Below are 26,070 nucleotides of genomic sequence, written 5' to 3'. Positions count from 1 at the left end.
TACCCTTTTCTTTCCAAAAAATCAAAGTTTGATTTGCAATTTGCTGCAAATGGAACTCAAAATCAAATCAAGTCATTGCCCCTTCCCTCCAACAATCTTATTACCGTACTACCGATTGGAAATTGGAACCAATTTGACATCGAACACTGAATCCATACGAAACATAGGCATCAGATTATTGGCGTTTGGTGTCAGCCACAGTGTGTTTGACACTGCACCACACCAGGACATCACTGCCCACCCTCCACCCTTTTCGAAGGAATAGTCTTATCAGAGGCTCAGCATTTCAACTTCAGCGAATCATTAGATTTTGGAAAGAAAAGGGAACACAGTTAGATTGTCACAACTTCAAATTGGACTCCAAAGTGAACTGAAATCTATCGATCAACAACACCAAGACGGACGCGTGCCATGTTCTTGTAATTCGACTGTTCAACCAAAGTACAAATTCACTTTACAGTCTATTCTGTGAAGCGCTTTGGGACGTCCTCCGGACGTGAAAAGCGCTATATCAAATGCAAGGATTATTATTATTATAAATATTTGCCAGTAGCTACCTGACGGTTTAAGGCTGAAATAAATCTCCCAATGGTTGTCATTGAAGATCTAAATATTCGCGGAAATTATATAGGTGTATTGGAAAACATTCTTGCACTTTCATCCGGAGCCACTTTCACAGGGGTCCTCGTTTCTATTTTAAAACAGGAACTGGTTTGCATTCATTGGGGACGTCTGCGGAAAACAACGCTTTGTGTGACTTTTTGTACGATTTCCAATCGTTTTTTGCAATAAGTTATATTTAAAGCAATACGTTAGATTGGTTCCAACGCGGCCAATTTGCTCCTTGTGTGCACACATCCCTTATTTGCACACTGACTGCACCACTGGGGTAAACAGTGCGAACTGTAATGTCAGACAACTTCACGTTGTGTGTGTGTTTGTGTGTAAATTTAAACCAATTAAGGGGTTATTTAAAAACACACGAGACACCACGTACAAATCAAACACTTTTATCGAGCTCTTCATTGTGGACAGACAGCTATGGATTATTGAAACCATCTTATGTTCCATTCAGCTCAACTTTTTGCAGAAACGAGTACTATATGTACACACGTTAAAACATATTTGTGTTGCACGCAGATCAGTTGGCAGGTGTCGATCTTCATCCAAAGTATCCAAAGAGAAACTTGTCTCTGGCTCTTCAGCTGTAAAATGAGGATAAAAGTTTTTTTTAAAAAAAATTGAGATTGCTGTGCTTTTTTTGGGGGGGGGGCGGGTGGGGGGAGTTCAGCAATGGAATAGTTCAATCAGACCTTTTGCTAACCACAACGTGTGGGACTGACTATTCCTCACAATAAAAATATCATCGTTGCATTCATTCATTCATTCATTCAATCAATCAATCAATCAATTCAATCAATCATTAAAATGGCTAAAATATCCTAAATATCAGACTCGCTAAGTACCATCTGAGTCATTAAAAGCCCTCTTTATTTTTTTTAGCAGCAAAGTGACCATGACATTATGCTGAAGCCTTGCCTACCTATACGGTGCTTCCAACTTATTGAATCGTTTATCCTCTTTTAATTCCAGAACAGGTCCCCCCCCCCCCCCCCACCCCCCACCCCCCCCCCCACCCCACCCCCACCCCGATCGAAGTCAGGGATCAGATATTTTTTGGAGACCGTGATTTCAATGGCTAACATTAAGTGTTAAGGGCTCCGATGGGCTTCCAATTTCATCCCGGGACTCACGTCAATTTTTTTTTGTGGTGGTGGTGGTGGGGGGGGGGGGGTTTGGGGGGGGGGGTTTGGGGGGGGTCGCCTTGACGCTGAAATCAAAGTTCCCAAACCAACAACGTTAAAGCCCCCGAGGAACGCAGAGGCGCTCAGTCCGTCAGTCAGTGTGTGCGGTGCGGTCTGTCACTGTGAAGCTGGTGCTGCGCTCAACTCACACACTGTCTGTCTGTCTCTGTCTGTCTGTCTGATGTCTGTCTGTCCAAAGCTCTTTGTGGGTTTTTAAACAGCAGTGGATGTTGGGATGGAGTGGATCGAGCCCTAACTTCCATCTTTTTTGTTTGCTGTCATCGTCAGTGCTTCACAGCAACTGAGGCTCTCCTGTCCACCCAAACCGTAAAATGCAACATAAAGTAAGCAAACGAGGGCATTTCCCCGCGTGTGTGTGTGTGTATGTGTGTGTTTGTTTGCAGTTTTTCTTTCTGCAAAAGGCTCCGGGGTTTTAAAGGGCTGATTTCAGACAGTTTTTTCTCTCTCAATCCCGTTATCACATGTTGCGCTTCGCGAAGATGTCACTCACTACACCACAGCACAGACCTCTCTGAACTCCATCCTCAAACCATCGCCGCTGCTACAGTTGCCTTTCCGGAGGTGGGGATGAATGGGGGTGAGGGGGGGGGGGGGGTAACACAAATAGGATAGGACCAGACAATACAATAACACCTTTAAAAACACAAAGAAAATCGGTTGAAGATCTATTGTAGGGAAATACTGATCCCTGTTTGAGTTCGAGAGATTCCCTTTAAAACACCCCACACCCCACCCACCCCCCCCACACCCCACCCACACCCACACACACCCCCACACACCCACCCACCACACCCCCACACCCACACACACCCCCACCCCACCCACACACACCCCCACCACCACCCCACCCCACACCACCCACACACACCCCCACCCACACCACACCCCCACCCACCCCCCCCCACCCACACACACCCCACACCCACCCCCCCCACCCACACCCCACCCACACCCCCCCCCCAACACACACCCTCACCGACACCCCCAACCCCCACCCCCCCCCACACACACACACACTCTCTTGTATCACGCGTTCCCCTTTAGAAAAGATCAACTTGTCACCTCAAGTAAGTAGAACTGGAACAATTTTCGGCAGATAGACTCGGTTTACAAGTTTCTGCAAATAAATAACACCCAATCCTAACAGAAAATGTTTTGTTTGCGTGGCGTGAAGGGCAGCTGGTCTCAAATGGGGGGGTGGGGGGGGGGATAAAAATCTACCCATCATTTTTGTGACCAGAACGTTTGTTTATGTTTTTTTTTAAGATTGATAGTGTTTGGTAAATATTTATTTAAAAGGTTACAATAAAATGCTTATTTTTCTTGATTGCTACTTTTTGGTAAATATTTCTGTGGAATACTGTCCATGAAACTGTCTGATTTGTTTCAAAGGCTTTTTTTTTTTGGTGATTCCTTTGGAAAGCACTCGAACTTGAGAGCAGATTTTGAACGGTGGGCACTTCAGTGCCTAAGTTCGTCCCATAATAACATGTTTTTATTAATATTTTATGAAGAGATATCGTTCAACGTCTTAAGCCATTCCCCCCCATCCTCTCCTCCTCCTCCCCATCCCCTCCTCCTCCTCCCACCACTACTTAACTTACAGAGCACCAAGAGATCTCCGATTGAGAGAGAGAAAAAAAAGTTTGAACTCGTGAAAATTTTCAAAGCTTTGATCTGTTTTTCCGGGTTATTTTTTTTTTTGGGGGGGGGGGGGTTGAAAAAAAACAAACAAATAAACGACTAAACTGCAATTTTTAAAAAAAAAATGCCTGTGATCCTGGTTGATTTTTTAAAAAATATTTACCCGCAGGCAATAAAATAAATGTCAACAGTATATATATATATAGAAATTTCTCTCGCTCTCTCTCTATATATATATATAGGAAAGCAAACAAATAAGCTAACACTGTGTGTGTGTGTGTGTGGGGGGGGGGGGGGGGGGGATGGGGGTGGGGTGGGAATGCTAATTGCAACCCATTCCTGGAGACTTGACTTGTATTTTGCATCTGTGTGTGTGTGTGTGTTATTGTGAAACGTTTTATACTTTGATAAACATCTCTACTGGGAATTATATCAAATGCAAGGATTATATATATATATATGCACATACACACACTGTACACACACACGCACACACACCACACACACATGCATTACATGTTGGCACAGCCAAGGAGCGAGATAACCTCGGATTGGCCACGCGTGTAATTCCACCCCCAGCAAGTCATCTCCTGTCACTCAGTGACAAGAAGGCAACGCACACAGACAGGGCCGCCTCACCGCTCCCACCGCCTCCCACCGCAAACAAAGGATCCTTCACTCCGCTCAGTGTCGATGTGTCGAGGCATTTCGTTGCTTTGCAAAACATTTTACACACGTTCTCCCTCCGGGGTGGTGGGGGGGGGAGTGGGGGGGGTGGGGGTGTGTGAGAGGCAACAGCGATCCCCCCCCCACCCAATATCCCACTCCTTCCTCCCCCCCCACCCAATACCCCACTCCTTCCCCCCCCCACCCAATACCCCACTCCTTCCCCCCCACCACCCAATACCCCACTCCTTCCCCCCAATACTCCACTCCTTCCCCACCAATACCCTACTCCTCCCCCCAATACCTACTCCTCCCCCAATACCCCATACCCCTCTCCTCCCCCCCATACCCCATTTCTCCCCCCCATACCCCACTCCTCCTCCCATACCCCACTCTTCCCCCCAATACCCCTCTCCTCCCCCCCAATACCCCACTCCTCCCCCCATACCCCTCTCTTCCCCCCCATACCCCACTCTTCCCCCCGCCCAATACCCCACTCCTTGCCCCCAATACTCCACTCCTCCCCCCAATACTCCACTCCTTCCCCCCCAATACCCTACTCCTCCCCCCATACCCCACTCCTTCCCCCATACCCCTCTCCTCCCCCCCAATACCCCACTCATCCACCCCATACCCCACGCTTCCCCCTTCCATACCCCACTATTCCCCCTATACCCCACTCTTCCCCCCCATACCCCACTCTTCCCCCCCAATGCCCTACTCTTCCCCCCACCCCCCCATTCCCCACTCCTCCCCCCCCAATACCCCACTCCGCCACCCCTCCAAAGGAGCTTTAAAAGCAAAAAAACGACAAATTGTAAATTGCAGTGAGGCTGTCAATCCCCCCCCGTTTTTTTAATCAATAAAACAGTAACTTGCACCTGTGTGTGTGTATATATGTACGTGGTGTATGTGTGTGGGTGGATGTGGTTTGTGATTTAAAGCGCACCTATTGCCATCAGCGCACGAGGTACTGCTCTGATCTCTCTCTCACTGCTCTCTGTACTACTCTTCTCACTCTCTATACTTCTCTCTCTGTACTACTCTGGTCTCTCTCTCTCTCTCTCTCTCTGTGTACTGCTCTCTCTCTCTGTACTGCTCTCTCTGTACTTCTCTCTCTCTCTGTGTACTGCTCTCTCTGTATTTCGCTCTCTCTGTGTGTACTGCTCTCTCTGTATTGCTCTCTCTCTCTCTCTATCACTGTGTACTGCTCTCTCTGTGTGTGTGTGTGTGTACTGCTCTCTCTGAATTTCTCTCTCTCTCTCTGTGTACTGTTCTCTCTGTATATTTCTCTCTCTCTCTCTCTGTGTACTGCTCTCTGTATATCTCTCTCTCTCTGTGTACTACTCTCTGGGTATTCCTCTCTCTCTCTCTCTGTGTATTCCTCTCTCTGTGTATTCCCCTCTCTGTGTGTACTTCTCTCTGTGTACTGCTCTCTGGGTATTCCTCTCTCTCTCTCTCTGTGTATTCCTCTCTCTCTCTGTACTTCTCTCTCTCTCTGTGTGTGTACTGCTCTCTGGGTATTCCTCTCTCTCTGTGTATTCCTCTCTCTGTGTGTACTTCTCTCTCTCTCTCTCTGTGTACTGCTCTCTGTGTATTCCTCTCTCTCTCTCTCTGTGTACTTCTCTCTCTCTGTGTGTGTGTGTACTGCTCTCTGGGTATTCCTCTCTCTCTCTGTGTGTGTACTTCTCTCTCTCTCTGTGTGTGTGTACTGCTCTCTGGGTATTCCTCTCTCTCTCTGTGTATTCCTCTCTCTCTCTCTGGGTATTCCTCTCTCTCTCTGTGTATTCCTGTCTCTCTGTGTACCTCTCTCTCTGTGTGTGTGTACTGCTCTCTGTGTATTCCTCTCTCTCTCTCTCTCTGTGTGCACTGCTGTGGCTGTGGCTCAGGTTCAAGGAGGGGAGGACGTCGCGGAGGGATCCGGTGCTTTTGGTTCACAGTGGTGAGGCGGCTCTCCACCACCCCCCCCGCCCCCCCCGCCAAAAAAAAATATGTCTGCCTGAAGGAGTGGAGGGTTGGTAGCGCGGCGAGTGCGAGAGCAGCTCAGCTCAACCCAAACCAACCCAACGGGAACAGCCACAGAGGCCAAACTCTCTCTCTCTCTCTCTCACTCACTCACTGCTCCTCCTCGGGCTACGCGTTTTGGATGTGCGGGAGGAGAGGAAGGTCAGTGGAAGTGGAGGGAGTGGGTTAAAGTTAGTGAGGAGTGGGGGGGGGGGGGGTTGGTGTTTTTTTTATTGGGTGGTGGTGGGGGGTGTTTGTGGGGGAGAGGAATAGCACTGGAGGAGGAGCGGTCGAGGCCGGACTGGGCATTGAGAGAGACAGAGAGACACACAGACAGACACAGACAGAGAGACACAGACAGACAGAGACACACAGACACACAGACAGACAGAGACACACAGACAGACAGAGACACACAGACAGAGACACACAGACAGACAGAGACAGAGAGACACAGACAGACAGAGACAGACACAGACAGACAGAGACACACACAGACAGACACATAGACAGACATAGACAGAGAGACACAGACAGACAGAGACACGCAGACAGACAGAGACACACAGACAGACAGACAGAGACACACAGACAGAGACACACAGACAGACAGAGAGAGAATGAGAGACACACAGAGAGAGGGGGTTATGGTGTTGGGGACACCCTGACACCGCTTTCTACCCTGTTTCCTCTCTCTCTGTTATGCAGACACACTCACTCACACACACACACGCACTCCGATACACTCACACACTCATATACACTCACACACACGCACACTCCTATACACACTCACTCACTCACATACACACTCACACACACGCACTCCTATACACACTCACTCACTCACATACACACTCACACACGCGCACTCCTATACACTCATACACTCCTATACACACTCACTCGCACACACACTCCTGTACACACACATTCACTCTCACACACACACACACTCCTGTACACACACATTCACTCTCACACACACACACACTCCTATACACACACATTCACTCTCACACACACACACACACACTCCTATACACAGTCACTCACACACACACACACACTCACACGCGCACATTTCATTCTGTACTATATATTTGTGACACAGACACAGTTCGGGTATGGATGGCGCGGGTCACCTCCAACCTCTCACAGTCGCCTCCAAAACAGAAACCAAAGCAGAGAGAGAGAGACACACACACAGAGAGAGAGAGAGAGAGTTACTATAACATAACCCAAAGGCGACATTTATTTCTTCTCTCTTACCGCCTCCCTCCATCCCTCCCTCCCTCTCTCCCTCTCTCTCTCTCTTCTCCCCCTCCCCAACCCCTGGAGACTCTTCTATGCAAAACCTAATACTGATGATTTACCTACTACTTTTGTTGTGGGGTTGTTGTGGTTGTTGTTGTGTTTTTTTTCTCCCTCTTCTCTTCAACCCCCCTCCCTCCCTCCCTCCCTCACGCTCTCCCCCTTCCCCCCCCCCCCAATCCAAAAAAAAGTACATAAATAATTGTTGGCTTTTTTGTTGCTGGTGGAAGGTCGTAGTAATTGGTCTTTTGTTTGTGTGGAAAGTGAGCCTTGTCACCTTTTCTTGTGCAGTAATTTCCTCCACTCCCCCCCCACCCCCCACCCCCCTGTGTTTTGCAGAGGCGAGAGGGGGGAGAAGGGAGGAGAGGAGGGGGTGGTGGGGGCAGGTCTATGTGTCTGTGTTTGCAACCTGGATGGTAGATAGTGTTTTTTTTTGCACGACAAGTTCACTGGAGTCTGTCTGTCTTGTTTTGTGAGTGTCTCGCTCGGTGGGTGAGTAGCTTTGCCCCTTGAATTTATCCCCCCCCCCCACCCCACCCCCCATCCAACCCCTTTTAACTTTTCTTTTTGAGCGTGTGTATATTTTTTTTCCCCATTCCCCCCCCCCCCCCCCCACACCACCTTTTTTTTTTGCAGGTTTTTTTTTATCCCCACCCCACCCCACCCTACCCTAACCTTCCCAAACGAGCTTTTTTGTTGTTGTTGAGAGCAAAGCAAAGAGAAGAGAACACACAGAGAGAGAGAGAGAGGAGAGAGAGAGAGGAGAGAGAGAGAGAGAAAATCCTCCCCCAACGTTTCAGTAATTCGTTGTAACTGTATCTTTTGTTCTTAGGTTTAGTGAGAGTAAATCAAGATGAATCCACAGCAGCGGATGGCCGTTATAGGAACAGACAAGGAATTGAGCGATCTGCTGGATTTTAGTGCGGTATGATGATGATGATGATGATGATGATGATAATAATAATATTTGGAGGCTTTCTTTTTTTTATTGCCATTTGCCCCAATATCTATCACCCACTTGCCATGTCTTCAAAAGTGTGGCGAGGGTCTGAGTCCAGCTTTAGTGGAAAGGAGTCACCTGAAGTTTGATGCAATTGCCTTAGACTTAAGTACTTTTTTTTTTGGGGGGGGGTGTGGGTGTGGGGGGCAAACGTGTTTCACTCAGAAATGATTTGGACGGTGTGTGTGTTGTTGTTGTTGTTGTGGTGTGGTTCCAGTCACCATTCATTCACCTGAGCCCCAGCTTCAGGTTTTCACTGTGGAGTTATTTTGTTTTTGCGCTTTGAACTGAAGTGGAAATAACTGTCCCCACTTCTGGCTTTGCGACTGATCAGATTCTCAGATAACCTCAATTATTGGCAAGAACTTAAATCTTTTTTTGGGGTGAGGGGGGGGGGAGTAAAGCAATCGTCCCGTATTACTTTTTTTTAAAAAAACTAGATATCAACTCCCCATCCCCCCCCATTCCCCCCTCCCCACCCCCTCCACCCCTCACCCTGAAAATGCATTGGTAGTGCATCCATGGTTTTTAGTGCTTTTCTCCAGAGGAGGAATAAAACAGGGAAAAGGCGGTTGAGGCAAATCCAGTTTGTTTAATTGTGGGTGTGTAACACTGTCTCGAGGAGGTGTTGTGAAGAAAGCTTATTTTTTTGAACATCGGGTTTCATTTGATTGCATCTACACATGTGCACCACACATTGGAGCCTTGTTTTGTTTATGAGAAACTTCGGTCGGTTTTCATTGTAAAAGGATGTGTTTTATTATCAGCAGCAGCGCTTGTAACAATGTAACTTCAGAAGCCGGTCTCGAACAGTAATAATTAATCAGGATCGTTTTTTCTTTCCTTTTAGATGTTTTCTCCCCCTGTTAACAGCGGAAAAAACGGACCAATCACGCTCGCCAGCAGTCACTTTAGTGGTTCAGGTAAGACTGAATGAAATATCAATGGGTACAAATTATAGAGTGGCCAGTTTTTATAATATATATATATATATCTTGGTATTGTCAATATTTACAATTCGCCAAATCGTTTTTCTAATTGTGTTGGGCAGAAATCCTTTCTTGTTTGTTTGTGCGTTTATTGTAGAAATAGTCTGAATGCCATCATTGCACGAACCCCCTGGAAAGTGTGTGTGTGTGTTTTTTTTTCCCCCCAATCGCAATTGTGTCCAAAATGATTTGGCCCAATTAAACCTTTTACCGTGAAGCTAATCGTAATTCGGGAAGTTTCAAACGGGTGTAGTGTAAAGATTGTAAGTGGGAAGCCATTGTTGAATATCTTTACTGTTCAGTAGGAAATAAAAATCAATATCTTGTAGTGTGAATTTATCGGTATACTTTTATATATGTGAACATATATAATGTGTAATGTGCTTTTTTGACAATGTGGTCGAATTTTTAAATAATTTAATTTTGTTTTTGAAATTTCATTGAATCTGTGGCAGTTGCTTTAATCATAGTCCAAAGATTATTCGTTTAGATTGATTAATAAATTGTAGTTTTTTTTTGGAATCCTCAATCATTCAGTGTTGAGTGGGTTAAATTGTAATGTTTGATGCAGTGGATCTCATTTGTGAGTTGTAACTGCAGTGCGGTTCTTATTAATTTGGTACAATGTATTGGTTATTTAACTGGATATAGTGTCGTAGTAATATGGGGTTTACAGTGTTACATGTAGTGAGATTACAGTGGACGTGGGAGGTCAGTGTTCAAGTGATGGATTCCTTTCTGTAATACAGCTTTAAGGCTTGATACTCCCAATGAGGTTGTGGAAGTTATAATTTTGATAAGAACTAGGTAATTTTGTTGTTGTATTATAGTTTGGTCTCTTGTTTATTTTGGATGAATTCTTGTATTTTTGGGACAGATTGGGAGTAGAGCTCATCACCTAACTAGGCTTGTGATGAGAGGAATTAGTATAGCAATGGATTCTGAGAACAATTTATGGACTGAGCAAAATCTTAGATTCATGAGAAATGTTTGCATTGTTTGGGGATATGTGGGTTTATGTGGGAAAGTAGATGTTTTGTGGTTTCTGCATAGAATTTGTAATAGATTATATATATTGTCTCCTTACACGTTTGATATGCAGGAAAATATTGGATCATTATTAAACAGGCTTTTTAATGACTCCTTAGTCCTGACGAGAGATTTTCTTTGCAATATGCTGCACAGTGGGAGGGGATGCTTATCCGGATAGGCACACTATTTGACAGAACCTTCATAGAGTCATTGATGAGCATAATTGGTATTTGATTGAAGAAATGTTTTTGATCCTTACATTTATATTTTAGCTATCTGATGCAGTTTTTTCAATAATTATATATTTTTAAACTATGGGTTAATCTGGAATTCAATCTTCAATAATTATGTCACTCTTAATCCTCTTGTTTAAACGTCATGCATCAAGGATGTGAAGTAAACTGATGATTAATGAACATAAACCCCCTCCCTTGTCCCATTATCAAACAAAATCTAAATGTATTTGTGGATATCTCTGAATACTTGATAGCATTTTAATTCTTGGGCTTCAGGTGACTGAATTTCTGATATTTTCTGTCTTGGGTTATGATATTTGTTGCAATGCTTATATATATTCCAGTTCCTGAGAGCAAAACCTAAGGTCATGGATTGCTCTACTTTCATCACAAATATTCAGCTTGACTGTCTTACCAGATAACCTCACTCTTTGCACAACTGCAAAAAGGGGGAGGGGGGGAAGAGGAGAAAGAAATCCATTGATGCTGATTTTGGACATGTTCTATACTGTGTGAAAATATCTGATTTATTATGACATCTAATGTCCTTTTTATGTTGCGTAGTTAGTGTATAATTTCTGTTGGAAGTGATTTTGATCCCTGCTCCTGCAACCACCTCCGGTGGGTGATTTTTTGGAACTGAGTCAATATGAATGAATGATTGCACACAAAACTCCCATTTTTCTAGCAGCTGATTCTAAACGACCCTTTAAACTTCAACGTTAAGTTTAAATGATTTTTTGACCATCCTTAAGGTTTTGATTGAGAATCATTTGCAGTGATTTTTTTTGAAAAAAACCGCATAAAACCAGGTAGTCCAGCTATTTATGATGTTCTGGATCCAAACGTGGGTTAATTTGTTAGATAAGTTAGTACATTAGAGACAAATTATAACACAGTGATTGGGGTCCATAAAATCCGAAACAGTGCTATAACTGGGCATGATGGCCAGTCAATGTTTCTGCATTCACAGTGCCCTTATTTCAAATTATTGGGTTTTTAAATGTTGAAATGCATTATAATGCATTGCATATACTGCATTTTCTTGCAGTACTTAATGCATTAGATTCTTAAGAATATTAAATGACCATTGATGGTGTACTGTTAGTAATTACTGCTTTGCACAGTCACATAAAAGGTATTTAAATTGGAACATCATTTTGTTCACATTTCTAGCTTTGTATTGTATTTGATGAAATAGTCAGTGGAATGGTCTGGAAGACCAAATATTGTCTTCATTATTTGCTCTCCTATTCCTCATTTGGGGTTAATTGCTCTGTAGACCAAACATTCAGACCTTTTGATTGCAAAACCTCCAGATTTTAACCTGCAAAAGCAGCCTTGAAACCTGAGTACATTTCCCTCAAGTAACTGGCTTATGAAGTGAATTTTAATTTTTTTTTGCATTTTTTGGAAGAAAATGTTCCAGCAATCTTTTTTTTAGGGAGGAAATGATCTTATATGAACTGTTTTACCAACCTCATCAGGAATTTGTACGAGTTCGATTAAATAATGGAAGAATTTTTCTTTGGGTTAACATGTGGATAGAAGACTGATGTGCCATTCAGATTTTAGGATATTCTAGAATCATTTTTCAAATGGCCTGAGGGAGCAAACTGGAACTAAGATCCTGCTCTGTTTACATTGCTAAGTGGAAAGTAAAGAACTGACAGTGACTCTGGTGAATGCTGTTCAAGGCACTGGCAAGTGGTGTAACATTTTGTGTGTTTCAGCAGCTGATAAAAGTTTCCACAATAAAGAACATATCCATGGTTGCAAAGTAATAATATTTCTAGGCAGGGGTAAATCATTGGTTCATTTAACTTGTCAAAATATTTCTTTGAGACTTCTCGTATCTCTCCTGATCGAATCACCCAGAATCCTTTTATTTTCCCAAAACTTGTCTTTTTAAAGCCCTTTTTAAAGTCATACTTCCCCGTTCCAACACCTGTGTTGGAAGTTTGCTTCTTTCACTTTTACAAAAGTAAAATTCTTCTTGACTTTGTTTTTGTTATTTTGAAGCAATGTTATGTTTCGTTAAGTTTTCAATATGGCAGGCAGACAATTTTTCTAATTTTTTTAACAGCTCTATCAGGTTCCTCCTCAGTTTTTTCAAAAGAGAATAGCCTTAGGGTCTTTCATCATAGCTCTTTCTCCTCCATTCTGAAATTAATCTCGTAGCCCTCTAAAATTATTTTGCATCTGAAATACGATATGGAGACCGCATAGTGTTTCAGAAGTGAACTCACCAAGTGGATCTAACAGTGGAAGACAAAACCTAAACCGCAGTTATAGTTTGCTGATGGTAATCTTGGTTTCAAAAACTTTAGATTGTTGAAGGAGGAATTCTACAGTGTTGAGATCCTTGAAAAGAGAGAAGTCATATAATTTCAATTTTGGTGAGTTCAGCACAGCCCATGGGTTGTTGGTAATCATTCCTGAAAGTATTGATTGACCATTTTTGATCCACATCACACCATAAACGTGTACAATTTTGAGAGCAGAGCTGATGACACTGATGTAAACCAAAATTTGATGAGCCCTTTATTATAATACTGATAAATAATAATCGTTGCATTTGTTATAGTGCTTTTCACATCTTCTATTAGAGAAATCAACTGATAGTCAAGATTCCAGAATATGATAAATGTCAAATTAAGTAGAGTTCGTCTCTGGAAAAGCTGCATATTTCAAACACTGCAGTTGTCTATTTATTCACTGGATTGTTTATGATGCCAGCATCTCCAGAAAATTGCTGCCTATCATAAACAGTAAATCAAAGGCTGGGTAAAATGTGCTTGTAACATCTGTTACAATGAGTTAACAATGGGGCAAGATCAGTGCCTGCTTTGTTCATTTTGGAATTAAGGCAGAACTTATTGTTGATGGCTTATCTTTCCACTGTAAATTGCAAATCAGTGGCATGTGTCCTCATGAAGTACTTGATGTTGTAGAAAGCAGACTTTGAAAGCATTACTGTTTCCCAACATCACAACCGGTACAATAACATCTGTTTGTCCTCTCAAATTTGGAAGATGCTGCAAATACCTATTTGACCATTAGGGACAAATGCACCTGTCTGTGACAGTTAATGACAGAAGAATATTTTACTGGAAAGGTGAAGCGAAATTTGATTTTGGAATTTGATCTGCTGTTCAACAGGCTCTTAATTTTGAAGTAAGCTGTCAAGTTGAGCAAGAGTTTGTGAAAGAGTTTTGATGGGCATCTGAGGTTGAGCAAATAATCAGTTTTGAATGGCTCAAACCTAGGTGTAAGCATAGGCTAAGTGTATTGGAACTTATTAATTTAGTGGAAGCTTTTTTTCAGTAACTCGGTTGCATTATGTGGAAACCAAGTACACGATATTAGACCAATAATATCATGTATTGATTGAAATGGGCTGTCCTAACCACTTTGAAATTTAATATGGAAGTTTACAGGAGCACCACTTAGTGGTGTGAATCACATACTGCAATAATGTTTCGTTCCTGCTTGGTTTGCATTCAAATGAGAATTTTTAAAAAATCCTTTAGGACTATTTAACTGGTGGTGGGGTTATTTTTTTTTTTTTAGGTCTTGTGTTGTGCTAGACTACTTTCATTTATGGAAATGTTGTTCCAGTGGGTAGATGCATAAATCATAAAACATAAAATCTTTGTAAGTACGTGCCACTGAGTTTCAGAAATTTACATCAAAAAGCGTCACCCACAATCTTTGAATTGTTTTGTATTGTTTGTGCATTAACTTCATACCTGTAATACCTTATTTGAATCACAGGGCTGTATAGCTTTGACACCTGTTTTGTGATGTCAGAGGCATTTTATTTAACTGGAAGCAGCTGTTTATTTTGGGGTAACCTACCCGACCTTTTAACCACTGGCAAATTCTGTTTCAATGCTTTCTAATCCCACAACTGAAAATTGGTGTCTTCAAATGACAATGTGTCTGATGCTGTAGGGATGATTCAGTCAGAGTTTGGACATCTTTCATTCATGTGTCATAGGTCATTTCAGACTTCGTTACTGAGGAACATGATGTTGCCATAGCAATTGTGGTTTATTGAAGACAAGCAGTAGCTGAGAGAGCTCGTGAATCTTTCGTAGCGTCTTGATTTCAAAGGACTCCTTAAATATGAAAACATTACAATTTTGTGGTTATAAATATACATCTTGGATTAGGTGGACTTAACTATAGATTTTTAAACAAGCTGTCTTTTAGCTTTTGCTGCTTAAATGTTTTTGTGTCCATCTGGTCTTGCTTTCTAGAATACATATCTTTAGAATTCTGTATGGTCAAAGGTTAGGTTTTTACAGGTGGAAAGGAGGGTCAGGACTGAGGGCAGCTATGGGAATTGAAAACAGACTTGTTTGGGATGGTATTAAACTGCTAGTCCATTAAAATGTGAACCAGACATAACTATTTAGCAATACCTGGTGAATATGGGACATAGCAAGGCTTGAAGCAGCAAACTATTTTGAAAAAAAATGTAATCCAACTTGCATGTCTATTAGATTCTAAGAAACTCATTTAGTATTAAAGAACTGATTTATCAGTAAGTAAGTTCTGTACCTTTAGATGGTATAATGGGTGTAGTTGTATACCATCACAATGAAGGTAACTACTTCAGTGCAGTTTCTGTATACACTGTGTTTTGGTTTGTCCGCCTATTTATCTTCGTTTCAGGTCTTGAATCAAATCCCAGTAAAATTGATTTTTTTATTAAAAAAATGAAGTTGCAAGTTAATCTTCAATCATGTTCCCATTTCTATCTTTATAAAATGATTCAAAATTTCACAAGACTACTTTTATTCTGTATTTGGGAGTTGATTGATCAAGTGAGATTTTTTTAGGTGAGTTTCTGCTCTGCATCATTGCTGCTACGGGAAGCATCTATATTTGTGTTATTGTCTCGTGGCACTTTTGCTTGCTGTTGACCTATGCATCATAATGAGCAGCAATTTTAATTCCATATCTTTTTATCCATAAGTTTCTTTTGTTTAATGCAAAATAGACCATGGGAAGTAACCAGAAGGAATAGCTATTTTAAAATCTGTATTAATTCACATCATTGTAAATCTCTGTAGAAAGAATATTCACATTCGGTCTTTTAGTTTCTTAAGAATGTCCTACAGGATATTGAAATGACTATTAGTAATACTATAGTTTGGAGAGCATGAGTAAGAAGCACAATTAATTTGTGGCCTCTGACCTTAGTTTGTGCGCTGTTTTCATTCATTCAACTCGGATGTGTGAATTATTTCATTGATGACAAAACTGACATTGCAGGATATTAATGCAACATTTAAATTGCCTTGGTAATAACGTCTGCGGTTTTGTGACTTTATAGGGGATTTAAGCTGCGAGTCTTCCCAGACTCCTGTATATAATCTGTTTGTTTGGGAGGGAGCACAGAGAATGAGGGCATTGCAGATGAGCTTGATCTTGGGGTCCATGTGTACACTTTCCAATGGGCATTATTAGCTAACTATTATGCCGGGAATTCCAGTTAATACTTCCTCACCTCCCTCCGGATCACAGGCATTGAGAGCAATTCTAGTCATCCTCCTATCAGCCTGGTTGAAATCCTCTCATCCAGGGATAGCTAACTTGTTGGCTGCATGCTGTAATTTGACCAACTCTGCTGTACTCCCATCACAAACCTCCTATCTGTGTCCATTTATCGTCAACTCTTTGCTTCAGAAGGTTGTCGCTTGTGTGTTCAGATCAAATTGTAGTGCAAGATTTCCAGTTGAAGCTTATTCACTCGCTTCCCCCCAATCCCATATGTCACAATTGCTGACACTCTGAAGTCATGCAGCGCTGCTTAATGTTAATTGATTAACATGATGCCTAGCATCTCGTTGCCTGTAGTGGGTGCTGAACAAAACTGCATATCTCAGCCTTTGCCTACAAATAAAGCGGTGTGAGGGAGATTTCAATCCTTTGAACTGCGTTAAGGGGGAAGCAAAGAGATGCTATAAATCCACATGGGGGCTGAAGCTAGTTATTACACTTTCACTTTGTTCCATGCGAGGCTGAAGAAGCAGCAGAATTCACTGCAACTACCCAAATTCCATGACTGTTCCGTGTTTTTGTGCAAAGGTTTCGTATAATTGTGTTTGCCGATGTGCACCCTGTTCCCTGTTGTAGGTGATAATTGGGTTGTGTTTTGTTGCTGTTTCTTGGCATTGCCATTGCGCAACTTGTGTGCCGGAGGTTGGCAGTGGCTGTTCAGATAGAGTTGTCTTCTAATTTGAATGTTTTAGTTTGGTCAGTCGGGTGTCTGAAATGTGTGGAAAACCATCAGCATGCTTCAGAGTATCTGAACCAGACAGACTTCCACATACGTGTGCCATATACACGTGGAGGTTTCCCTGCATTTGGAATGGAATACGCACACTCTCTTTGCTTAACTAATTCTGGAAAGTATTAGGCCCTGGTTTGTGAGGAGCAAGGCTTGGGAACCGCAGAGTGACCATTGGAGTACTGCTAGAGTTTAACCCGCTAAAGATTCCTGCTCCTTGTCTACCTGTGACCACCCTACCAGTCAGGGCTTTTATCTACAGCGTTAGCAGGAGCCATGTGGAAAGAATCCGTGCCCCCAGTTTGAGTTAGAATTTATTCAAATCAAATGTAGAAAACGCAACATGTTCGTGGACAAATTCAAACTTGTTGCTCACAAGATTATGTGGGTAGAGCACTCACCTCGCAAGCGAGAGACCCGGTTTGATTTCCAGCAGGGTGAAACCTTGGGCAAGTTTCCTTGCTCCACACGCCTGATAATAATCCCTCGAGAAAAAACAAAAAACAATAATAAATTGGTCACCTCAATCCACGACTGTTTGTGGGACACTGCTGTACGCAATTGGCTGCTGCGATTCACCCAAAAATATATGGTCAATTCACTTTACAGTATATTCTGTGAAGCGCTTTGCGATGTCTAGAAGACGTGAAAAGCGCTATATCACATGCAAGGATTATTATTATCTTTTAATTTCTTTTGATCATATGTTTTACATAGATGTATAAATGTTCTGATGGTGCTTGTTTTTCAGCTGATAAAGGAAATTCATAGTTGCATAATAAGCTCTGAATTTGTCATTAAAGTAGGAATATAATTATTTTCCATGTTTTCTTTCAGCGCTCGACTGTCAGGTGTAGCATAAGATAACTGCTGAGAGGAGCTCCTGTTTTCTGCTGCAACACATTCCCTTGAGCCCAAATTCAGAGCATTTCCCCACTATTGTCTGTGGGATATTTTTGTTTCTAGGTATCCTTTACGGACTTTGTCTCTGCCTTGCCAGTGATCCCACTATACTGGTATTTTCAATTACGCTTGTTCTTTAGGTGCGTTGGAAATATCAAGAAACATTCACTTTAATTATGTTCAAATTTCTTAAAACAAACTCAGTGAGGTGTCGATTCAAGGAACTATGATGTTGTCCATCTCTGTTGTGTATTTATAGGTGTATTAGTGTATTAGTGTACAACTGTTGTAAAACTGAATTTTCTGTAAATGTTGTGCTTGTGCGTTTACATATCCTTATAAATAAATAATGCATTTTGTATCACTATGATCTACATTGTATATTATTTCCCTATGGGGGTGGATGAAATGTCATTTTGTAACCATAGGAATTATGTTGATCTATTGAGTGCCAGAGAACTTCTTCAATTTGTTTTTAAAAGTGCAATATGATTTTGATGCAGTAATTTAAGATGATCTCTCTGTACTTTAAGTTTAGGTTGTGGCTTGCCCATTTTCTTTGATAGGCTGTTTCTCTTGAGTGTTGATTAAGTAGTTTCCATTTTAGTGATCTTGTGTATCCTGTTATAAGTGCTGACAGGGTTAAGTCTAAGTCAAAAAGAGCAGCTAACTGTAAGCCACTGACATTTATTTTGATCGGAGCCAAAAATAGAAAACTGGAATGTTTCTTATGAAACGGCTTAACAAAAATAGATTAATATTGAATGCAACATTAACTAAAGCTATATTGATTGTAACTGATGGATTATATTCAGTGGGTTTGAATAACTAGTTTGCCATGAAAGCAGTTGTTGGTATGGTACATTACTGTGAACACACTTTTGGTCATGGTATTCGAATTCTTTTCCACAGAAAATGTGGTAAAGTCAGTGATCACACAAACACACACACACACTCTCTCTCTCTTAGAAATGTGCGTTAGTAGGCTAAGCAACTGATGAGTTATAATTGGGCATGCCTTATATTGCAATTCTGCTGGAAGGTGGAGGGCAACCTATTTGGAGAATGCATTGTAAGATGCATGCAGTATTAATAATGTTAACTTTTTAAAATGTAATGCTTGCCAAAATGCAGTACATTGAGGCTTGGTGTTGGAATATATTCCTCTGTTGGTATAGGGGAGCTGTTTAGCTAAATGGTTTAATTTCCGACTTAAAAGAGTTTTGATCTCAAATGCAAAGAGCCTTCTCGTTTTCCACCCAGCACATTTGTGTGAACGTTTCCATGTCCCACATTAATGGATCATCTGAGTGAGATAATCAAATTATATAAAATTCTGCACTGGACACACAAGTCTTGGTTAATGTTGCCTATAAATATTTATGCAGGACCTCCTCATCTCAATAAGATTCACCACACAAGATTGGTTATTATATGGACCAGACAAAGGAAGACTACTTCAACAAAATTCTAACCCGGATTGTCTTCTGATGCCCTGTGCCTCGTTGAATTGTGATCTAGGCTTTGGGTTTGTCAAATTGGATTGTGAACTGGCTCAGTTGTCTGCGTTGCTTGTCTATGTGTCTGAAGTTTGTGAGTTCAAGCCCCAAGTCTGCACTGCATCTCAGTCCAGACTGATGTTTACATCATGAGGGAGCGCTGCATTGTTGGAGATGCCGTCTTTTGGACGAGACTTTAGACTGAGTTCCTGTCTGCCTGTTTATATGGATAGTTAAAGGTACTATTTGAAAGGAGAGGGGAAATTCTTTGTATCCTGGCCAGCAATCCATCAGATTAATTGGTCATTTATTTAAGTTACTCATGCCATCTCTTCATTTGATGGTCAGTGCTTTGAGAAGTTTTGATATAAGACAAGTGCAAGTTCTTTCTTTATGAAGGGGAATAGACTGGATTTAAACAAAATATCAAATGCTTCTGAAACTTGGCTATCATGATCTTGTTTATGTATTTTAAATCGGGGGTTAAAATGTCGAAAATGCAGATCAGTTGATGGGATTACGTAGAGTTTTATCCCAACACACTGCTTCCTAATGGGGCACAAACACATTTTGTCGTTGCAGCTTGCATTGTATGTCCCCCTCTCAGTTGATTGGGCTGTCACATCTATTGTACAATAATGCTGGTCCCAAATCTCCTTCCAAAGTAAAATGTATGAGGATTTGTACGCTTGACTGATTATTGCTGGCCATTTTTTAGTTCATGGGGTTAGTGTATAATAAACCTTTTGACTGTGTGCTCTTCATGTTATTGCATTGTAAAGTGTTTCCAGGTCACAAGATTTCTGGTGTATTTTTTTTGTGGGCAGCTGGGTACATATTTCAGGTTTTGATGTTTGAAATGTATCTAAACTTGGTAAAAGGAACTTGTGGAATTGAGAGATGCAGGATCTAGAGATAGTGTTTTTACCTTTCTGAGGATGTGTTTGAGTTTTGGCAGGCAAAAGGCTTGATTAATTTCTCCCCTCCTTAATTGAAGTGTATTGAGGCAAATTGACTATACAATCGCCTTCAGAACATTTCAAATGGTACAAGTAAATATTCCATAATTTCAGAAAGGATTATTAGATCCAAACGATTCCATAATATTGCAGTGCTCTCCTATGAGAGACCAGATTATAACCTGAAAGAATTCTTTTTTTTTGTATTTTTTCCAAAAGTACACTTTTAAAAGTAATGTAAACATTCCAGACAGATCATTAACTGGTGGATAAAAACAACCAGAGTTGCTCCAAGTACTTAAAATGGAACATTTAACACTATGGTCTCTGTTTCCAAATTTTCGTGGAATTAGAATTTAAATCTGGGAATTCATATCTGCTTAAGCAGCCGTACCTCTATGGGCCTTGAGTCTGTGTTGTGAGGCTCTATTAAAATGTATGTATATTCCCCAACAGATTGAACAAGTTTACCAGAGGCACATTGTGAATAGAGATCTTGAGCCGTATTCTAGATGTACCTGTTGTTTCTACAGTAGTCAGTTAGCTGAGTTGCTTGTCTGTGCCTGAAGTTTGTGAATTCAAGCCTCATGTCTGCACCCCACATCATAGTCTAGGTTGATGTTATGGTCAAAAACTCCTGACTTTCCAGCACCCTGGGACATCTTTCCGACGTGAAGGGTGCTATACAAGTATAATTTGTTTTTGTTCTAATTCCTCTCTGATCCCACCCTGATAACAGCATTAAGGCCATTTTCGTAAGTACAGTTGTGTTTTCCATCCAAAAGAGTCGATGCCCACTGTCTTGAAAGCTTTATTGCTGATTTCGTTTGACAGATTTTTATTTTAATGTTTTTTTTTCTTTTAGACATTAAAACATTCTGCGGTTTTGCTGATAGCTTTGCAGTTGACTGATGGTGTAACTTCAGCCAGGTACTTGCACAGCTGTCACCACCTGCCATTTTTCTTGTGGATCTGCAGCATTGCCTGGTGCATGAGAATGCAAATGAAGTGCACATAAATCCATTACAATATGTTGGTGGATTAGTGGGAGGCTTATAGCTTTCAGATTCAGAATATCCTAAATCTTTTACATTGAATATTTGTTTAAAATGTGATGTCTAGGGTTAGGGCTCTTAGACGTGATTCAGAATGCTACCAGGTAGATTATTTGAAGACCTGGCACTTTTGCCAACATCAATAGCAAATGGTGCAGATAAAGGAATATAGTGTTAAACCAACAAATCCTAATGTAACCTTAGTTTATTATGGGCGTGCTATCCAACTGAGCTTCTGCTGCTGTTTGTTAAGCCGTAAAACAATTCCTAGAATAGTTTTCTAAAAATATGCTTTCAAAGGATAGCATTTGTTTTTGTTACAGAAATCCCAATGATATAGGTATGTCAGCCTTTTTTTCCATTTAATAGTTGAAGATTAATAAACCTCAGGCCATAAAGGGATGATTAATACTGAAAGCCATATTGGGTTTAATGTTCATCTTTAGCTAATGGCTTCCATATTTATTTCTCTGAGCTTGTTTGATTATTTTGCATTAAGTAGTGACTTTAATCCACATAACCTGCCCCTGTAAAATAACCCTGCATATGTCATCTCTATAATCATCCTGTATGAGTTTCAGGGTTAGATGAAGGAAAAATATTAATTGATCCTGGGAATATAGAATATTAAATTTGGGGAAATTGGTAATTATGTGTATTGAAGCTACAGTTACTGTGATCTGTGAATACCAAGGTACAGACTCTTTTCTGTGAGGACAAACAACCATGGAACCATAGAGAGGTGGTAAGATCAAGGCTAATACGTTGCCATAGGAAAGCTTGAAAAGTCTAGTTCTTCTAAAACTTGTTTCACATGTCTGATGTTGACTGATGTTGGCAGAACCATGAAGAAGGTCTTCAGCCTGTCCTCTTGGTTCATAAGGTATTTAGTGCATAATTACTCCTCAAGGAAAACTGGAGACAGAAGCAGATTACCGTGGAAGTGCAGGTTAAGAGAATATTTAAAGAAATAATTGGGGGCAAGTCTACGTAATTGCTGCCATTTCCACTATTTCTTGGATTTACTGAAAGCAGTATATGAGAAGGACATTTCAGTGTACCGCCTGGACTTCCTGCAACCTATTTGCTTAGTCTAATCAGTGGAGACACTCTTGAAGAATACCTCCGGTCCAACTCGAGCCCTCGAATATTAGCAAATCAAATTGTCCGATGACTAAATGGTGTTCTGCAATGGTAAGCTGTGTGGTTTTATCTCGTTGGACTCTACCAATACCCCTACGCACACTTTTGCCAACCTGCACTTGATTTCTCCAAGATTGGGTCAAAGGGCCCCATCCTTCTGTAGGTAGAGTGAGCACTTCATACCAGAAAATGAAAACTGTACATGTGTGGAAATCCTAATACAGCAGTTTGGCGTAGAATCCCTGAATGTCAGCATTGTGATAGATTTTCCATGTCATGGACAGCCTGTATGTAGCAGAGGGAAAATGTCTCCATTCATCATGGTGACCAGCAGGGGGTGCTGGAAGCTCAGTCTCGGTGCCGGAAAGTTGTCCTGGTGCACTGGCTGTGAAAATGGCGGCCCCTGGAGAATGCCACCGAAGGGCCCATGACTTAGGAGTTTGTGGATCATATCATGACCTTATTGTAGAAGTGGCGTACTTACTTTACAAATCTCCCCAAATCGCAATGAACAAGAAGGGCAAACCTGATCCTAGTTCTGACCCACCTGCTTCCATTACGCTAACACTAAGTAATAAAGGAAAAATGTCAATGTCAATTGGAATTACCTAGATAGTTGTAACCATTTCTTTATTATGCAAACTGGATTTTAACTAATTTCATCCTCTTAACTAGACCCGAGTGGATTACCCTGCGGTATTGGTTGCCTTTTTACAATACAATACAAAATGACATTTGTACGGCACCTTTCACGTCGGGAGGACGTCCCAGGGAATTAATTAAAGAATGAGACACAAACTGATTTAACGCTACGGTGGTGTTTGCTTTTAAGAGGTTAGATTGAAAAAGTTCCGTTTTCAAACCAAAAAAGACTTGATGGGTCCAATAGAAATCATTGGCGCTTCTAATTGCGAACTTGGTGATTGAAGACTTTGAGCTAAGTCTGCAGTTCTAATGCCTTTCCATTGAAAGGAAACTCAACAATAAGCTAACGCATCAAATGGCTGTTCTGAACCTGGAGGGCCTTAGCTCTCATGGTTAAATCGTCTTCCAGTTCAAGTTCCAATGCGATCTTTAATGTCCTGCTGAGCAGCGGACGGGATCTCGGATTAAAGTCTCAACTGAAGGGTGGCATCTCCAGACTTGTAGCATATCCTGCAACAGTGTCTTGCATTGTCAGCCTATGTGCTCAAAGTCCTGACGTATGGTACGGCCAAATTGACACTTTCACTGCAGTGTGTTGATTGCTTGTTTGGATGCCTAATGTTTAAGGCAGCATGATTTTCCTTTGTACTGAGATTAGTTCATAAGGATCAAATAAAATACATTTGATAATTTTTTTTTAGAGATCCCTTGTTTTGGATCTACTCCCAATACCTCGTGAATTTACTTAAAGTAAGTAAACATAAATAGTCAAAATACATCTAATGGGTGGTTACATTTATCGATTGGTTACATAGCTTGCAGAAATAAATCCTTGATATTGCAGTGGGAATCCTAAATACAGTACCTCAGTATATTAAAATTAATTGAAACATTATTAAAATAGCAGCTAATGTAGTTCCTGAACAACTGGGGGAAGGGGGAACTTCAGAATATCAGATTTCCCATGTGATTTGAATGGTATTATTAGTGGTGAAACCCATCTACTGCTTTGCAAATGATCCAGCTCTAATGGGAGCTGTAATTGCCTGTAAAAACCTTTCCAGCATTTTGTCATAGTGCTGCAAATACTATAATTCACAATAACATGAAAGATTTTAATGGGCATGATTTTTGGTTCGTTACTATTTATTTGCACAATACTTACATTTGAAAGGTTAATTTGATAACTTTGTTTTCATGACTTCAAGAGTGTCACCCCGATTAGTATTGGGTGTTCTGCTGTAATCTTCAATCATTTTCCAAAGAATGATACATTTTAAAAAAAATAAAAAATGTTTGTACAAACGTGACAGATTTAATGTAACAGATGAGAAGCGTGTAAGCAATTACTGGAACAGTGACATTAGTTCTGTCTGATGAATGATGAATGGAAATGTAAGGCTTTAATGAGATCTTTAAAACCCTTCAAAATACCACTTTTTTTTGTAACAAAGACTGCACTTCTGAAATTCTCCAAAACCATCAATGAAAAGATTTTTTTCCATAATTTTGTTCCTCTTTGTCTATCCCAAAAAAGGTCAGTTGCTTTGCATAGATGAGAATTTTTATTTAAACTTATTTTTTACCTACTGAACAGCGGGTGAGGAGTGCATTGGAAAGATCTATCCTTGATGAAATGTGAATGGCGTGAAGTGAGGGCTTATGTTTTGGAAGTGGATTTTTTTTTGGGGGAGGGGGGAGGTGGTCAGCCAGGTCTCTGCCACATATGGAAACACATCATCAGGTCTTGAGCATCCAAACCAGATCTGGAGTTGGAAAAAAGTGCTCTTAACGATTGACTGAATGTGGGTTTGAAACAAAGATGAGTGTTGAGCAATATGTGAAGAATGGGCAAGTGGTGATAAACAGGTCTGGGATGTGTGCTGGTGATGCCACTTAACTATTATGTATTGAAATCTCCTGCAAAACTAGATGAAAAACAGTTTGTTTGCATTTCAGTAAGTCGATGAGTGGGTGACATCAGCAAGAGTATCCAAAGCGTGCCTCAAATGTAACTTTGAAAGCTTTCATCCACTCCATTTAGCATCTAAATGATCAAGAAATTGAATCTGATGAATTTATCCTGGATTGCAGCATCAGATTACATCAATCCATCTTCAGTACTGGGAAGATGGATTGCGGTAATATTACATGGCCTTATCAAATATTGTTTATTTATGTACATTTACAATCGGAAGATTTCATTTGATTGCTAAGTTTCAAATGACAGTTACAGGTAGCGGTAATTATAACTGTCACCCACTAATCTACAGTTTGTGCCTCTGACCTGGTATCGTTTGACATTTGTGTTACAATGATTTAGTGTCTGGTTAAAGAAGGCAGCTGAGTCATAACAGAAGTAACCGCAGAAAAAGTCACTAAAATGGTTAAAGCTTCTAGAATTCACCATTGGATTTGTAGCTGCCATGACTACTGTTCCAGTTTACTGTTTCTTTACCTAAACATTTTATTATCTTCTCAAGTTGAAGTTTTATCCCACGCACAAGCAAGGATTAATACAAACAGAACACCCATATTGGTGTTCATAAAGAAATCTCCTATGAAATTGTATTTCGAGTAGCACGTGCTTCCTCATTAGGAAAGAAATTTCTCCCATTTCTCTTTGCATTCCTGATTTTTATAGGAAGTAATTTTGGTAGCTTTATAAGGTAACCTTTAATAGTCTGTTCACTCACACTATGAGAAAAGACCTTGCAATATGAAATCTCCAGCTAAAAAAGCCGCAAATGCCATTTTGGTGTAAATCCTAAATAAGGCACTTAAGAATGTATAACTAATTATGCCATTGTTTCAAAGGGAATTAATTTTTTGAACTGTTGTCTTCATACTA

General features: G+C 40.9%; 1 protein-coding gene across 3 annotated transcripts in view; it reads left to right on the top strand.

The window, feature by feature from the left end:
• Positions 1-6,120: 6,120 nt before the first annotated feature.
• The window catches only part of tcf12 (transcription factor 12), a 94,119-nt gene continuing 74,169 nt past the window's right edge, over positions 6,121-26,070 (top strand). For all 3 annotated transcript variants that reach the window (XM_042344069.1, XM_042344068.1, XM_042344067.1), the window contains exons 1-3: positions 6,121-6,302; positions 8,287-8,379; positions 9,305-9,377. In XM_042344069.1, coding sequence (XP_042200003.1) covers positions 8,308-8,379; positions 9,305-9,377 — 145 coding nt within the window. In that variant the 5' untranslated portion in view covers positions 6,121-6,302; positions 8,287-8,307. The remainder of the gene's footprint in view (positions 6,303-8,286; positions 8,380-9,304; positions 9,378-26,070) is intronic.

This window comes from Callorhinchus milii, unplaced genomic scaffold (genome assembly GCF_018977255.1).
Source record: "Callorhinchus milii isolate IMCB2004 unplaced genomic scaffold, IMCB_Cmil_1.0 Scaffold26, whole genome shotgun sequence".
NCBI lineage: Eukaryota > Metazoa > Chordata > Chondrichthyes > Chimaeriformes > Callorhinchidae > Callorhinchus > Callorhinchus milii.
This window is presented reverse-complemented; position numbering and strand designations above follow the sequence as displayed.